At 34.5% G+C, this 17,921-nt stretch overlaps 1 protein-coding gene across 1 annotated transcript in view; it reads left to right on the top strand.

Annotated features, from left to right (window-relative positions):
• ROBO2 (roundabout guidance receptor 2) overlaps positions 1 to 15,382 on the top strand; it is a gene marked incomplete at both ends in the record, with an annotated part of 574,004 nt that extends 558,622 nt beyond the window's left edge. The window contains 4 exons of the mRNA XM_082654134.1: positions 4,260 to 4,442; positions 6,679 to 6,852; positions 13,109 to 13,381; positions 15,147 to 15,382. Coding sequence (XP_082510260.1) covers positions 4,260 to 4,442; positions 6,679 to 6,852; positions 13,109 to 13,381; positions 15,147 to 15,382 — 866 coding nt within the window. The remainder of the gene's footprint in view (positions 1 to 4,259; positions 4,443 to 6,678; positions 6,853 to 13,108; positions 13,382 to 15,146) is intronic.
• Between the last annotated feature and the right edge of the window lie 2,539 nt (positions 15,383 to 17,921).

The raw sequence follows: 17,921 nt of genomic DNA, 5'->3' as shown, positions 1-17,921 counted from the left end.
AATTAAATACTTCAAAATTTAACAGATAAACGTGGAATATCATATATTCAATTTTTATCTGAGTAGAACAAATTAGCAGGTGTCATAGGTCACAAGGAAGAGATTTTTTAATTTCTTATTTTGCTTTCTCTTTTATATTACACATTCCTTTCTCTCTGAGGAATGTAAGTGAATTGTTGTGCATTCAATATGTTTGAGTGAAAGAACTTCTAAATATTAGAAATGTTCTTCTACATCTAGGCAGAGGTCAATATTTGGATTGATTTGTCCAAAGACACTTAGAGCTGAAGATTTTATTTAACAGATAGTTAGACAGATTGCACTTAATAGGAAGAGCTCCTGTATTAAATATTGGCTGAAAAAATGGGGGACAGCCAGTTTTTGTATCTCATAAAAATGGTAATGCAACAATTAGCAGGGTCATATTATAAAGCATACACTTTACTCTAGCTTAATGGGTCTAAGGATGAGCATCTATCAGCAAGGAAGGATTTAGCATAAAACAACATGTAAATGAATTGATGACTGATCATAAATTAATTTTAGTGCTGAAGACATAATGGAGATACAGCAAGATACCACTTTATCATGGTATTTTACTGCTCAGTACCATTTTGCAACAGCTTAATGTCCTATCTGCAGTTCTTCCTTAACAGCTTGAATACATTTGAGATTTTTTTGGCCTTTCAGCAATTTTTAAACCTGAGAAATTTGGAAAGATGGAAGATGCAAACACAAATAAATCTGGCTATGTTACACAAATTCATTTTTCATTAAATTTTTAAATATGTATTGATTATGTTTGTGTCTATAACATGTCAAATTGGCATGGATTGCTTGTAATTTGTGAAGAATCTCTACCTTCGCTGTTTTACCTAGTTTTGGTTTCAACTTTCGTGGTTATGTTTACATTTATGAAAGAAAGCCAGTTATCACAAAAATGGCTTACTTTCTAATTGATGAATCACTGTTTTTCTTTTCTTATAATCATTGTCTTTTTTTGGTAATAGTTTACATAAATCTTCAGATAATCTTTGATGTTTAAATATAAAGAAAAAGAAAGAATGGTAGCCACAGAGAGATGAAATCAGAAATCATGAAATAAATTTTAACAATTTTACACTATGGAAGAAATTTAATATATGTTATATACTTTTTTACTCATGGTGTATTGCCAATTTTCCTTAAAAATATTGCCCGCAAATGTAGCCATTCCGTATATCATAAGTACTCCATATCTCAAATAGAGAGAATGGGTTGTCAAACATAAAGACAGAGGAGCAAAGAGGGAAAGAAATTTTTTTTCCTTCTGTTTGTTTCCTTCTTGCCCTCCATTTTGAAGGCAAACTCAACTATATTAAGCTGAAGGCACTTGGCCCTCTTTAGTTTGTGGTGATGAGGTTTCCTATTGCCCATTATGGGCAAATCACTATGGCACACATCTCTTCAACTCTAAAGTCATCTATCTAGTTTCTTTGCTCTTACAGAGAGTGGTGAAAAAAGAATATCTTTCTATATTGACCAACACCCACTTGAAGCCATGCCATTCATCCATGCTACCCTCTCTTCCCAGGGAAGGGAAAAAAAGCATCAGAGAAAACTTCGTGAATAACTGGAATTTCTGAGTAATAGTAAGGAGCATTAATGATTGAGATAAAGTCAGAGCAAAGACCCAAAGGCCGGAAAATAGTTGATTTGTTTAGGAATTGGCAAATCTGTATGTGGAAATCCTCATATGAAGGACTAGTTACATCACTGCTTTCCCCATTGTCCAAGTAATCAACAGGAGTTGACTGACCTTATATTTCTTATTTAATAAATGTTCTGGGAGTTATTTTGAGTATGTTCTTTCTGTAACTAAAGTAAGGCCATTGCTAGGAAATTACACATGGAATAGAATCCCATGCAGAATTTATACTGAATAATGAAAATATCGAAGGCATTTAATTCATTATGCCAATGTTCATTGAATTTTTACTGGGAAATGTCCCTGTACATGAGGTATTAAAATGAATAATAAATAGTTCCTAATCTCCAGAGTTCCACTGTCTGGAAGAGAAAACATATATGCAACAAACACTAGTTTGTAGAGATATGATATGCTACCATATGCATACTATTTGAAAAACACAAGAGGTAGAGAAATTGATTCTCTCTAAGACAGGGTTGAAGACGAAGTGGAGTCAGGGTGATAAAAGAGATGATATTGATTTGGACTTTGAAGTTAGGCACTGGGCAATACAGTTAGTAACAATCTAGAGGTGTGTCAAAGGAATGAGAGGCAATGGGGCTGAACTGGCTATTAGAGGGAATGGGACTGGAAAGGTAGGCTGGGCTAGATATTGAAGAATCTCAAATACCTCAGTCAGTGTTTAAATGTATTGGCAAACTAGGTAAGGCTTTGAATGGAAAGACAGAATTATGTGATAAATGTCCCAGAAAAAGTGATTCATATGACAAGGAGGAAGATAGAAGGAACCAGAAGGAAATCAGTTAGGAAGAGCTTAGGAATGAAACTGGAGATGTAGAAAAGGAGATGCTTGTTTGGAGAGTGAGTTTCAAATAGCCGGCACAGATTTATTTGCAGATTTCAGCAGACATGTAGAAATACAGAAAACAGGACATAGAAGGGACCAAAACTGAGCTTTCCCATGTTTCCAAAGTATCCTCAGTTCTAGGGTTTCATATTCTTTTCTGATCACTGGCTGAATCACTTTGATTTTTTTCTTATCTACTGTAGCATTATATTGCAAAACTGATTGCATCATTTCTCCTTTCATTTTGGGCTGCTGGTCCTCGACTTGTGATTATTAACTCAGAAATGGTTCTCTCAGAGGAGGCTCAGTTGCTGGTGTTATCTTGGCTTCCTTGCAGTGGCCTGTGTCAAGGGAATTTGTTTGGAAAGTAAAAAGTGTATCTCCATGCTTGTGGCAAATAGAATCAAAACTCTTTCTTTTTCTGCTACACTTAGCACCCTTTTAACTTCTCTGATCCTTCTAACCCCTCCAGTGTCTGTTTTCTCTGTCTTGAAAGTGCATAAACCCGTGTTATTGAATCCTGGCACCTGAACTAAAAGTACAAACACTTTATCGTGGCAACACTTCTAACTCTACTGCTGTCTCTTAAATATTGGAGTAAAGGGGGAAGAAAATCTATGGCACTTAACTTTAGTCTCTTTGATGTGAATACGTGTTTGTTTTATTCTGGAATATTAAATTAGCTTCCTATAAATACTTTGTGCCTCTCTTTTTAAAAATTTGGGATAAGCAACACTTGGTATTTTTATTGGGTCATACTCTAATGGTACAACAACCTAAATAAATACTGTAATGTTAATTGTTTTAAGTAATAGATCGTCTCAGTGTGCTTTGGTCTAAAAAAAAAAGGATAAAAGTGTAAATGACTTGCTAAAAATTAAGAATAAGCATTATTTCTCAATATCATCATATTTTGCAGCTCTTTACGCATAAAGCTGTGATTCTTTTCCTCTATTGCCATGTTGCACTTTGCAGAAAAATCCATGTTAATGTCAGTGGTATTCTTTATAATGATTAATTTTCTAAAATAAAGATTAGTATTAAAGAGAAAACTGGAGGTCTTAAAGTAATTGAAAAACAAAGAAATCATACTAAGCTTTGAAAAAAATAGAACTTTTCAAAAATAAATTTTTTGTTATATTCTAAGTCTATTTGCTCTGGTATTATTCATACATTTTTGATTATTAGTGTTTGTTATTTCCTGAGCAATTACATTTTTATTTTAAATTCTTGAAATAATTCTAGCCCTTCTGCAGTAAGTGAGTGTAGATTTCATGACAATTATCACTAGTCTGCATTAAATTCAAAATATATTCACACTATTTGTTCAACTGAGTTCTTGATAAGTTGACTTTAAAGACACTATAATTTATTTCAGTAAAAATGTTTTTCTCTGAAGTCTAGGCCTTAAAATATACATAGCAATTCTCCTTTAGAAAATAATGGTGTAACAATTTAAACAAGGTAAGAACGGAATCATACAGAGCATGTTTTGTTCATGTGTTGAAAACAGATACATGTCTTAAATGAGCTTAATTCTTCTGCACTAGAAATGTTTAAAACATGGATGATGCTTGCACATGGCTAAAGAAGTCTTGATGAAACCCGATTTACCTCAAGGAAGAGTGAGGAGTGAAGGCTTTTGTTCATTAGTATAGTTATGTACAAGCAGATGAGCTATCCAATATATACAACTCACTAGACGACTACATTTGTTTTTAGGTTCAATGGTAAATGGATGGGGCTCTGCATCTGATGAGGACCGTAACTTTTCTAGTCATAGATCTAGTGTAGGTAGCTCCTCAGATGGCTCCATCTTTGCCAGCGGCAGTTTTGCACAAGCACTGGTGGCAGCAGCAGATAAAGCTGGTTTTAGGCTGGATGGAACCAGCCTTACAAGAACAGGTTGGTAGACTGAGTCAACACTCTTTGCATGAGAGAATCTTGTCCTTGGACACTGAGCTATTTATCTTCTGTTCTTTCTCCTCAGTGAGTCTGACTGCAGGGTTTTCTTTAATATGCATGAACACAGTTTGGGTGCTCAGTTATCAGACAGAACTCTCTTCTGATGCCCCCTTTGCAGAGCCAAGAATAGGCTCCTACTCACCACCTTCCATCCTTTGTTCCCCTTTCCCTTCATGGTTCTGCTGATTAATTGGAATATGCTTCCTTCTTATACTACAGCAAAGCTACAACTCAGATTGCCATTAAATTTTCAATAATTCGCACTTTGCAAAATTCTCACACAATCAATAATGTACCCAGTGATTAAAATTATTCAGCTTTTATCTCCATTACTTTCCTTTGCCCCATTTCTTTCTGCAAATGCATTTTCTGGGAAGGTTTTCTCAGCATGGGGTGAATGGGTCTGAAGCTGTCAGTCTAACAGTTCAAATGGCTGATGGTCTTATTAGTTGTTTGGCTGTTAAGATTTTAATCCAATAATTTATTATTTGTTTTAAAGGATGCTAATTAAAAATACACCCACTGCATTTGCAAGTTAGATAAAATGATGACTACTTGTATGTTGCTCTTTATCACAATCTAATTTTGGTTTCTGAAATTAATAAATAATAATAATATAAAAGACCAAATATGTAATTTTTCACATTTCTGATCATTAACTCAAAAATAAATGTGGGATTCACTCTATTAATAGATCAGTAATTTCGTAATCATTTGTTTTACTGAACAAAATAACTTTGGCATGATCCTGTTACATGACTGTGTGTACTTCTTAAATGCACATAGAAGAAACTTCTGATATATGAATTAAACTGAGTTGCCTTACAAAACAAACTAATTAAACTCTAAATGCATTTTTGAAATCTTAATAGTATTCAAATAGTAGAAAATAAAGGACTTTGACCCTTCACTAAACTCTCAAGTTATAAAAATGAGTCTTGGAAGCTTTCTTTGAATTATACCATCATATCATGTTATACTATTTCTTTTGAGTATGCACTAGGTATCTTCAAAGTAAAGAAGATTTTCCAAGCATTGCAGAGGTTTATTTTTCATATAGCATCTGAACTAAAATATGTTGTAATATAATGGTTATTTGAATTTTCTTGCTTTCTAAGGCATAAGTCAGAAACTTTATGTTGCCTGAGTGCTTTTTGTGGCATAGCTATAAGCAGAACAGTGAGAAAGTGCAAGGAAACTAATAAATTAGAAGACACAAGTACATTTCTTGCATGTATGCTAATAGCTAATAAAGCATTAAGCGATATCATGTCACATTGACTTAAAATGTAACTATATACAGTAATTTTGAATGAAATGAAAACATGCAATAGAGAATAAATGTACATAAACCAACCCTCTCATACCATAATAAACATGTTATTAAAATTGTAAGATGTTGAAAATTCATTAGCTTACCTTTTGCCAGAATATATTTCCCTGTATATGTACACTAAACTACAAGACAAGGACATAACACATTTCATTTTTCAATGAGAATTTGGAGTCTGCTCAGATACAATACTATTCATCAGAAAACACCTATTGCACTTTGGATATACAAGGTGATTTTAACCTGCTCTCTATCCTATACTATACACTAATGTTATTGAGTTTCTGCTAAGAGAGGTAGAATTCATCATGTATGTGTATGGGTGGTAAGGTCAATTAAATATATGTATCTGAGCAGACCTTTCCTGTAAAATTTCAAATGTAATTACTACAGGACATTTTTCAGTGCTCAAAGAGCGTTTGTAAGATTCCAAGGGTGAAATTTGATTAAACAGATAAGACAGTACATAATTCACTTTAGAAATAGCTTCTTTAATTTTAAGGAGTAAAAGCTGCATGAATTTGCCTATATCTACGAAAATATTACTAAGATTGTCAAGGTTAAATAAAAATATAATCAAGGAATATTGAGTTTTTGGTTAGTGGCTTTGTTTCATATTCACTTGTTTAAATTTTTTCAGTGGGTAGTATGTTGTTTATAAAAATCGGACAAGCTAAATGCAGCAGGGCATATTTTTTTTCTATGGAGATGCACCAGTATTTTGTATCTTCAAATGTCATCTCCAGGCAGGTTGAGAGGCTAGTCTTAGAGCAGAAATACAAGACAGAATCAAGGTCTTATAATAACATTCTCTATACCTCATTCCCTTTGTTTACTTTTTAGGCAAAGCCTTTACCTCCTCTCAAAGACCTCGACCAACCAGCCCATTTTCTACTGACAGTAACACCAGTGCAGCCATGAGTCAAAGTCAGAGGCCTCGGCCCACTAAAAAACACAAGGGAGGGCGAGTGGACCCACAACCAGCATTGCCTCACCGAAGGGAAGGAATGACAGATGGTAGGTTTGTTTCCTTCTCTCGTCTCCTAACTGAAAAGACATGCTCTGTGCAATCATTAACTTAGATTAAAGAAGCTATGGTAGATTAGGCATTGCCTTGTTATATAACCAGGCTGAACACCTGACAATGTGGTCTTGTTTCAATAAAACACCCTCTTTTTTTTTTAACAATCTGGAATTATTTCTACATTATCCAGCCCCAAGAAATACAGGCCATACTGCTTTGCAATGTTGATTTTTCTGCTGTTCTGGCATTTTCCATTAGTGCTTTTTAGTGAACATTCCTTTTTAAGATTAAGGAAGAAAACATAAGTAGCATTGCAGTTGCCATGTTGTTGGATCATTTTTGAAATTGAATTAAGATATCTTAGATGGTATTTCACTTTAAAAAAAGACCGTGTAGTGATTTCCAATTTAGTAATTTTTTAGTTTCATTAATTCCAGGGCTAAAAATATGCTATAGATCATCTGGTTGATGGATCAGTAAACTTTTTCTGAAAAGTCCAGATAGTAAATATTTTTGGCTTTAGCAAGCCAAACAGTGTCTGTCAAGACTACTCAACACTACTCAATTGTCGTGTCTGTGAAGCTATAGAAAAAATGTACATGAATGGGTGTGACTGATTTCTCATAAAACTTTATTGACAAAACAGGCAATGGCTTAATTTGGCCCATGGGCCATGGCTTGCTGATTTATTTCAATTCCTTTATTTATGTATAGCATCCAGTCTTTGAGTATTTGCTTAAATACTGCTAGTTTCAGGAAACAAAATATTACTGGACGATATCCTTGTTCAATAATGAGTAGTTCATCAGCCCTATATTCAACTTAATTCTCATATGTTTAAATATAGGAATAAAAGTATTTATCCCGAAGTTTTATCCTCGGGAATATGTAAGATAATATATGTAAAAAGCCCAATATAATGTCAGACCCAAAGGTAAATTTCTTCCCCCTTCTCTGTACTGTCTCCTGCAAGCACACACACTTTTTCCTGAGATAGTACTACGAAACATCAAAAAGATGAACCTAGCCAAGCTGCACATTAGAACCATCTGGGAACTCTTAAAGTATACCCTGGAGATTCTGATTTAATTGTTCTGGGGTGAAAACCAGTCACGAGTATTTTTAAAGCTCCATGGGAGAATCTAACGTGCAGTCAGCTTTGAGAAGCTATAACTGAGTTCTGTGCACTCATCTCAGTCTCTTAGACTTATCATTACAGGACAGAATGAGGCTTAGTTGGAAAAGAAGTATTTGTTCTTTATTGGTTTGGGGGTAGGTCCTTAGCTGGCAGCCACCGTTGTGCTTTCTCTTGTCATTTTATAATGCTAAGAAGATTTTAAAAGCCAAAATAACTTGGTCTAAAAGCCTTCAGGTTTACTTATCTTCCCTGCTTACTTTGTCCCCATTGGAAAGTGTTTCTAGGGAATGCAAGGGTAAGGGTACAATCAAGATTTTGATTCTCTATAAGTGGATATCCTGTGGTGAGCAAAAATGCTTATTACCTCCTTTCTGCCCCAGATGATCTAAAGATTAGTTGAGCACTTGAAGCGTTCATCTTGTTCCCTCTAAATAAAAAGGACTACTCCCACTGATATTCTAGTTACAAATCGCAGCATTAATAATTTTGTGTAATTTTCCTGATATGACTGTCATGGAGAGAGGAAAAAATCCAGGGACAATATGGGTTTTCTGTGGCTTTTCCAAAATGTTTGAAGATCGTGTGCAGAATATGTGGAAGATATAAAATATAAATCAGCAAAATAGAGAGCTCTTTTCTTCCTTCCTAAAACACTTACCTTGCAAGCTTTCTTCAGAATGTCTAGTTAAAACAAGCTACCTCCTAGTTTAAAGCATGATCAATATGTTGCTTATATTTCTAAAAAGCAAATAGGTTCCTAACGTTTCAAATTTACTGGCATTCCGAAAAAGGTTATGGATTAGGTGCTATTAGTAGATACATTTTGGAAGTGGTGATATTGCAAAGCAAATTTTGGCTCACATATCTTTCCAAGTGTTTGATCCAAAGACATTTTAGTTATGATACAGGGACATTTATTTTGGATAGCACTCTACAGATTACCCTTAAGGATTTTGTTATTTTACCACAGATGTATATGTCGTAGCTTTTGTATGGTATGAATCCATGCATCAGTAATAAATTTATAACATTTGTGTATAAAATCAAACTGTTCTTTTGAGGAAGGTTGCTCTTTAGTAGCACTTAATGTATAGACATTTTACCGTAAAATTTTTGCATTATAGATTTTAGAACAGTGTTTTATGAGTACATTAATCAGAGTAATTATTGCTAGCTGCTATACCAAACAGCTTCTATCCCCTCAGTGCCTTAGCACATTAAGCGTTTATTTCTCATGGACACAGTGATTTATAAAAGTCAGGTGACTCTCCTCTAAGTTGTAGTGTAAGGGTGTATGCTTCTTAAATATTGAGACACCATTATTTCCAAGATGGGACCTTGATGGTTTCTGAGTGAGGGGAAGACAGAACGTAGGTGATTATTTGAGAGGTTCTATGGCTAGTCCTGAAAGTGGTACATGCCTCCTTCATTGGCAAGAACTCTGTCACATGGCATCAAACTAACTACTGGAGTGGGAAAGTAATCTTCCCTTGTGGCCAATGGAGGAATTGGGAGTGGTAAGCAACCTCAGTCTCTGTCTCAAAGACTATGCAAAAACTCACATACATGTTAAGGAATGTTCTTCTCCCTTGGATAAAGTCTCACCTAAACAGACATTGTTCAGTTCAAATCATCTATTGCATTTGCATAAGCCAAAGAATATCCTTTAAAGCAAATACATTGACCAATGCTAAACAAAGGAGGCAGAGAGGTAGTTCTCTATCTATCAGCCTTTTTTCCCATCTCCTTCCAGCCTGTCCTTCCCTCACCCTACTGTCTATTCAGAGAAGGGGCTCTTTTCCAGCTCTACCGTGGACTAGCTTTGACCATTGAGCAAATTTCTTTATTCATTAATCTATTCATTCAAATATTTATTAAGCTCATACCAAATGACAGGCACAATGGGAACCATACAGACAAAATTCCCTGCCCTCCTGTAGCTTACATTCTAGTGAGAGAAGATAGATAAAGACCAACATAAATATATAAGTGAAAAATAAAAGCATACAAGATGGTTGTAAGTGTCATGGAGAAAAAAAATAAAAACATAGGAAGGAAGTTGAGAAATATAGAAGTGGGGGAAGTTTTAAACTAGATTGCTCAGGGAAGGACTTACCAAGATGACGACATTTGAGAAAAGACTGGAAGATTACAAGGGAAAGAGCAATGATGATATCTGAGGAAAAGTCATTCCAGGAAATGAGAACAGCAAGTGGAATCCTGAAATATTTGATAAAAAGGAAGAGGAGCAGTGTGACTGAAGCAGAGAGAGCAACAAAATAGACTGTGAAGTCAGACAAGTAAGTGAGGACCAGCGTTCTGTAGGACCTTTAAGTCTCTATAAGGACATTGGCTCTTTACTTTGAGTGGGAAACCACTGATGGTATGTACATGTGTGTGTGTGTGTGTGTATGTGTGTGTGTGCGTGTGTGTGTGTGTGTGTGTGCATGTGTGCGTGTTTAAGGCAGAGGAGTAACAGGATTTTCCTTATATTTTTATTAAAAAACAAGTCATTCTAGATGTTAGGTTGAGATAGACTGAACGTGCTTCTATGTAGAATCACAGAAACCACATGGGAAATTGTGGAAGTGATGTAGGGAATAGATGCTAAAGGTTCATGTCAAGCTAGAATCAGTGGAAGCAATGAGAAATGTTGAATTCTGAGTATAGTTTGGAGGCAGAGCCCACAGGGTTTGTTGATGAAATTAATAAAGGCTGTAAAGCAGGGAAGCCAAAAATTACTCCAAAGTTATGGCCAACTTGTAGTAATTGAGATGAGGAACACTAGAGAGGAAGTATAGTTTGTGGAGGAAGATCTAGAGCTTGGATTTCATGTGTGAAATTTGAGATACTTTCTAAACATCAAAGCTGAACTCTCCAGTATGGATTTAGTTAGATGAGTCTGGAGTTCATGGAAGGAGAGACCCAGGCTGGAGATACTATTTCTTTATGCCTTTTTTTCTTACCTAAAAAAAAAGAGCATAATAATGGCACATATATCATTGAACTGTTGTGTGCCTGACAATAGCAAATCCTCAGTAGGCCTGCCAGAGACTCTTTAGTGAATTGATTTAGTTGAAATGAATCAACAGAGAAATGAATAATAAATTTAATTTAAGTAAACATATTTGATTACATACTTTTATTTTTTCCACAGCCATTCTTAATCTCATCTTTTTTCCAATTTGTTTATTTCAATGTGCTTTCAATGTTCTTTCTTCTTAGACTATACAAACTCCAAGGATATTACTTAATTACGTAGCCATATGATTTCAGGTTAAATTAAATAGTAATCAGAATTTTAGCTAGCATAAGCAGATGCCATTTTGGCCATTTGAAAAATTAAGCTGCTCTGATGGAGAATAAAAATCGGTGAAAAGATATGTTATTTTAAAAGCAAATATAATAATTTCCCCCCAACTGGCAGTCTTAAGTCCAATTACTCAAATGAAATAATTAATTTATATTTATAATAATACAAATTGAAGGGAGTCAGTGTTGAATATAAAGAAAATACCAAACTCATTGGTGAATTATTCAACAAACAGTTTTCTCAGTATTGGATTAGCTCTTCATTTTGGAAGAAATGTTCCAACTGCAACTTTATTCTCCCAGATAGAAAACCTGTTCCCTTCAATAATTAGTGATTCATAATCTAACAAGAGGACATACATAAGAACTGGGAATGTTGCTCCAATGTGGGAACTCCCGAAGCAGATACGGAGGAGATTTTCATTGTTGGTTCAATGGAGGGCGGTATTATTTTGTTCATAAAAGAGAGTATGAAGCTTCTTACTAAAGTCTTTAAAAGCAGTAACTTAGCCTTCCTTAAAGAAATTATGTTTTGTACACAAGAAATTTATACTTTCCCCTTTTAAATTTCATGAACAATATTATTAGAAACAAGTGCATCATTACTAAAATGGCCTGGGAAATAATTACCTATGTTATATACAGTATCCTCTATTAATGATATAAGTATGTATATTGTCCACGATATTTGATCTTTGTGAACAAATAACATAATTACTGATACTTTAAGGATGAACAAAGCAGTTTGCAACAGCATTCCAGAAAAATGAGAAGAAAATAATCCAAAAGAATGTTAGAATGTTTAGAAGATTTCAAAATCTTCCATAAAGTAATTTCAGGACTAGTATAATAGTATAAATTAGATAATAGAACGATAATACTTAAAGAAATATGAAAGAAGGGACTATGATTCCACAACTAAAGACATTCAAAATATAAAAGTATCACGGAATGAAAAGCTAGTAAAAGAAAAATGAGCTGAGTATTTGAACTTTTAGTTTTTTCATATCTGATATTTAATGTAAAGAGCTTTTATGAAAAATTATCTATTCCACTACATCTCAAATTTTCATGATGCATTGTCTACTCTAGCACCATGAAGCATATTCTATCTAAACTCTGAACATTGGTTATTACTTATTAAAATTAATACATTGGAAGATTATAATATATTAGTTGTAACTCATTAGCTAACTCATGAAACGAACAGCCAGAATTGGTTGTCAGGCAGAATGTTAATTGCATTTAATAAATGTTAGCTTAACCCTTTGACTGTTGCTAAATGTGCCACGCACACGGATAAGAGCCGTCATATGCTGTATACGATACGGCATACAGTTCTTAATTTCCCAAGGGCAACATTTCCTATGGAGATTGGCAGGGCAGCTTTTATTATTCCCAGGGCTTTTTATTAACACAGCTGCTAGGATTTCTATTCATTTTGTGTCTTGGTATTTCTACTTTGGGGAGGTGGCAGTGGACAATGGATTAAAGATGGAGAAACCATAAACTGCTCTTTACACCTTGAACATCAGCCTCAATGTGCAATTGAAAACACTCTCTATGTACAATAGTTGGATAAAGCCAGTTGATTTTATTTCAAAGACACTGTGATCAAAAGATAGCAAAGAGATCAATAATGTGCATTTTAGATATAAATAACTGACCTTTTCCTCCCCCAAATTCATTTCGCATAGGTGATACCTGTAGGAGGGCAAGGGTTTTTTCTTCATCTTGAATTAAAACCTGTACTTTTCATTACATTTTAGTCCATTCTAAACATTATTCAAAATTTTTAGATCTTCCACCACCACCAGATCCCCCTCCCGGTCAGGGTTTAAGGCAGCAAATAGGCCTGAGCCAGCATGCTGGTAACGTGGAAAACTCAACAGAGAGAAAAGGAAGCTCTCTGGAGAGACAGCAAGCATCCAACTTAGAAGACACAAAGAGCTCTTTGGATTGTCCAGCTAAAACATCCCTAGAGTGGCAGCGACAAACCCAGGAATGGATAAACTCCACAGAACGCCAAGAAGACATACGGAAAGCCCTCCACAAACAAGGTGTTGGACCAGGTGTGTTCTGCACAGTCCCAAGAAAGTGTGGACTTTTACATTTTTTTTTTCTACCAGGTATCTTGGAAATGCCAGTTGTTTAAGGGCATCTGAAATGCGTTTGCTTTGAATCACTAATTGAAGTTGGAATTCCGCAGCAGAGATGTAAGGTGTAAAGAGCACATCCCTTAAGCCTGAGTCAGTTCAGTGAGGGTTGTTCCTCAAGTTTACCTCTGCATAGGGTCTTTGAGCTCAAGAGACCTCCAGGCTTCATCTGCAGAGCTCAAGAGACCATTTCATTTTTTTTTGTTTCTTTTGTCTTTTATTGTTTGTATTGAGTACTTTTAGACCACTAAATTTCATCTTTAGTGTCAGTTGAATCTCTGTCTTCAACCGTTTGTTCATTTTGACTGAAGTAGCTAGTCATTTTGAGAGAATTGCTTCAGTCAAATAGGTAAATTAATGGAAATAACAAAGTTGCAAATAAACAGGCAATTACAGAATTCTCATATTAGAAAAGGTTAAACTGGAGCCTGCACTTGCTCCAACGGATTAAATTTAGTTGATAACACTTCAATGTGAAATGTTTTTGTTTATAACTCAAACTTCCTGGAAATGTCACAAAATAAGTTCCATGGTTTGTGGTTGGATTTTTTTGGCAGGGGGATGTTGACCCACTTATAGAAATGGATTTTCTAGAACATCTCTTCTTATGTCAGGATTCATTGAGTATTAAAATACACACACACACACACACAACACACACAATTGAGTTTCCTTACACATTCTTTTATTCATTCGGACTTTTCTGGATATGTCCTCTACTCGTGCATTTTCAATAATTATGTTTTGTCACAACTTGGTGCTTAAGGTTTAAGAAGATACAGTTATAAAAAAGCCAAAAGATGATAATATTAGTATCTAGATTTAGTGGAACATTTAGGATGCTTACGGTTGTGAGAGAAAAATCACGTGACCCTTGTCATTAAAGACTATCTAAAAAGAGAAATACTAAATTCAGTCAGTATTTTTTTCAGTCATCTAATCACAGTAATAATAACCCATACCTAGAAAGAAAGAAAAAACAGAGAGGTGGAGAGAAGGGGGGGGGGGAAGAAAGAAGATAGAAAGCAAAAAAAGAGAGAAAGAAAAAAGTTATTTCAGTGTTAAGTATTTAGTAATGCACATCATGAATTATTTTTAGAGAGATGGTACATAAAAAGAATATGGACATTATTAAAATGAATGAGTTTCTCTTTTTCTTTTAAGGAAATACACAGCTTTTCAAATAATGTATTTCTATCCAAAGAAGCAATAGAAATTTTAAAAGCCTAGTTTATTACACTGATATATACTTCTTTATCTAAGTTGATTGAGAAAATGTTGCCATAATTTAAACTAAAACACAAACCATGTTCCTTCCTTCTTAATGAAAAAAGTAAATTGCAGCCTCTTTGAACCCAGAAATTAATCTCAGAAATGCTTTAAACAATATGGTTATTGTATGCAAATATCTTTTAAACTGGGTTTAAATTTTGCAAATAATATATAACATTAGATACTTATTCCAAGATCTCTTTTAATTTAATCCTGCCTCAGTTCCTATTGTAGGAAATGTTGCTTGCACATAGAAATTCCTTTACTATTTGGGCCTTATTAAACTTATTTTTAATTTTACTGAAGAATGGAATCATAAAATAGCCTAGCTTGAGCTTAGTATTTAAAGTTAAGTTTGTTTTGTCTCCACATTGTTGTTCAACTCAACCTTTTGTGTTTCTTTTTTCAGAGGAGACCTTGGTGCCCTACAGCAAGCCCAGTTTCCCATCTCCAGGGGGTCACAGCTCATCAGGAACGGCTTCTTCTAAGGGATCCACTGGACCTAGGAAAGCCGAGGCATTGAGGGGAAGCCACCAGCGCAATGCCAGCGACCTTCTTGACATAGGATATATGGGCTCAAATAGTCAAGGACAGTTTACAGGTGAATTATGTAAGTGCTTTAGGACGTTTAAAAGGCTATGGTGATTCAGAAAGACGACTGGGTTAATAACGTAAGACAGAAAAAAGTTTTCCTTGACCTTCTTAGGATCTCTGACTGGGTCTGAAAACCAAACTGATGAGATAGATTAGCAGGAAAAAAGCATACAAATTTTATTGAATTTTTACATGAACATGGAGCCTTCACAAGAGAATGAAGACTCAAAGTGACCAGAGCAGGAAGCTTTTCAATCCTTTAGACAAAGAAACAATAAATGTGTTTACATTTGGTAAGACAGAGAGGTTTGGGCTAGGGGTAGTAAATGGTGAAGAGGCAACTGAGAAGATAAGGATTAATTTAATAAGGTTTGTTTGTACAGATTTCTCAGCCCCCAATTCCCCATCTCTGGTGACAAGACTATCTTCCTCCTGGTACTACAGGGTGGGTACCTGTCACACAGGAGTTTTTATGATCCTTCAGGGACAGATGAGGTGGGAGAGGTCACAGTGACCTCTCTGTTTCTGCGGGGTTTTTTCCAAACTCCCTCACCTTAAGGTATTCAATATGCCAAGGTACCATATTTTGGCGTAGCATGTCCTGAACCCCTACAATGACATTGCCACAATAAACAAATTTCAAAATTATAGAAAGCTTGCTTTACTATGAGAAAAAAAATCATGATTTTGAGTAGGTTTGGTTATAATAAAGACCATTGCTATTTACATCAGTCAAATAAACATTTTTCTCTTTCGTTTGAATTATTCTGTGCAAAAATTGCATAATTTAGGCAATTAATTTTAATACTTAGAAATTAATTAAATATAGTTCTTGTAGTTTTCTTTGCCTTTTCTTTCTTATTTAATAAGGAAATGTTGGCTCTTTGGTAGTTTTAAAGAACTTCCTTGGGAATTCCTCATTCCTTAGTTGCTCTTCATTTATTTATTTTTTTAAATTTAGGCAGTCAACCTTGAAAGGTTGATCTTTGATTTTAGTTAATTTTAATATTTGAATTATAATAACATATAAATAAATTTCTCTTTTGATAAAGAACTGTCATTGGTAGTTAATATAACTAAACTACTTTCCAAGTATAAAATACTAGAGAAAAGTAGGATGTCACAGTACGTCACACACAGTAAAAAACATTGAACTCTGTGTTAATTTCATCATGAAAGTTACCAATTTCACTATACAATGTCAGAATTATACTTGCTGAATACTTTCAACTGCTTCCGTGAATTCAGTTTATCTGAAGGAATAGCCCTGAATTCCAATCTTGTCAACTTTTACTGGTTATATGAGAAGAGAAAGTAAACTACCGTCTTAATTTCTCTACCTCCTTATCTAAAATATCGTATTACTCTTATGCTCACATCACAGACTGGGGGATGCCATGAGATAATGAAAGTGAAAGTACTTTCAAAACTGTAAATTTCTTTATTAATGGAAGTTATCATTACTGTTGTCTATTAATAATCTGATTAAGATACACTTATAATTTTTCATTTGATTCAGGACTACTTGGATTTTTCTTTAACTATTATATTGGAGTAATTATACACTCATAAGAAGTGCAAAAATGATCTACTCAGATTTTGTCTCCAAATTTTACAGTGTTTTTTTCTTTCACTTTCCATAAGTATAATTTTTTAAATTCACAACCTCACAAAATCCAAGATGTTATCTTCATCTATTATCTGTTTGCTTTGCTTTTTGTTACGCTGATCAAGATAAAGAATACTTTAAATGTAAACTTATTTCTGATTTTTTTAAATCTCTTTATAGAGTAACTGAGAGGAGACATGCAAAGCTGCTCTGAAGGACCATCAGGTCTGAACTCATGGAAGTGATGACACTAAACAGTGCAATGAACAATTTCTATTTATGTACTATTAAAAGAACTGTAAATGCAATGTAAAGACACACAGCCACACATATCCCACAGATATTTTACTTGTGTTCTTCTCTTAAGTACACCACCCACCTTAACTCTTTCTTGTCAGGAGTATATAAAAAAAAGAAAGAAAACAAAGCTCGCCCTCCAGGAAGAAAAGGATTTTCCTCTGTATATAATTTCTTTTGTGCATTGCTATGCAAGCTCACTCTTTTTAGCTCTGTTCATATTATTGTCCGTTCTTATTGGTCTGTTGTACTATATGTGAATTAATAGGCTGTGGTGCCGTATATTAACTTTTAATTGTGTAACTTTTATGTTTAAATTTTGCACTGCAATTTTATTTGGTGATAAGCACAAATCTCTACTCCTCGTGACATGAAGAAAAAGACTGAATGTGAAGGGAGTTTCTGTACTGTAAGCTAGGTTGGATAATGCTGGTTGTAACCGATCACGTTAGGGGGGTTTCAGTTGGGGTGTAGAAATAGGAAAGATGCAAAGGAACAGTGGTGTTGGCGAAGTCTTCTTGGAACATCAGCGACTGAGTCAATAAAAAAAAAGCAGAAAGGTGGCTTTTACTATTGACAAAAGCAGGGGTCAAAAGAAGGAAGTTGAAGTCTTAAGACTGAATAGGCGTTAAAAAATACAGGTAGCAATGATGTACTAAACTTGCTTAAAAAAAAAATTAAAGT

The sequence above is a fragment of the Grampus griseus genome (genome assembly GCF_964374135.1).
Source record: "Grampus griseus genome assembly, chromosome: 5".
Taxonomy (NCBI): Eukaryota; Metazoa; Chordata; class Mammalia; order Artiodactyla; family Delphinidae; genus Grampus; species Grampus griseus.
This window is presented reverse-complemented; position numbering and strand designations above follow the sequence as displayed.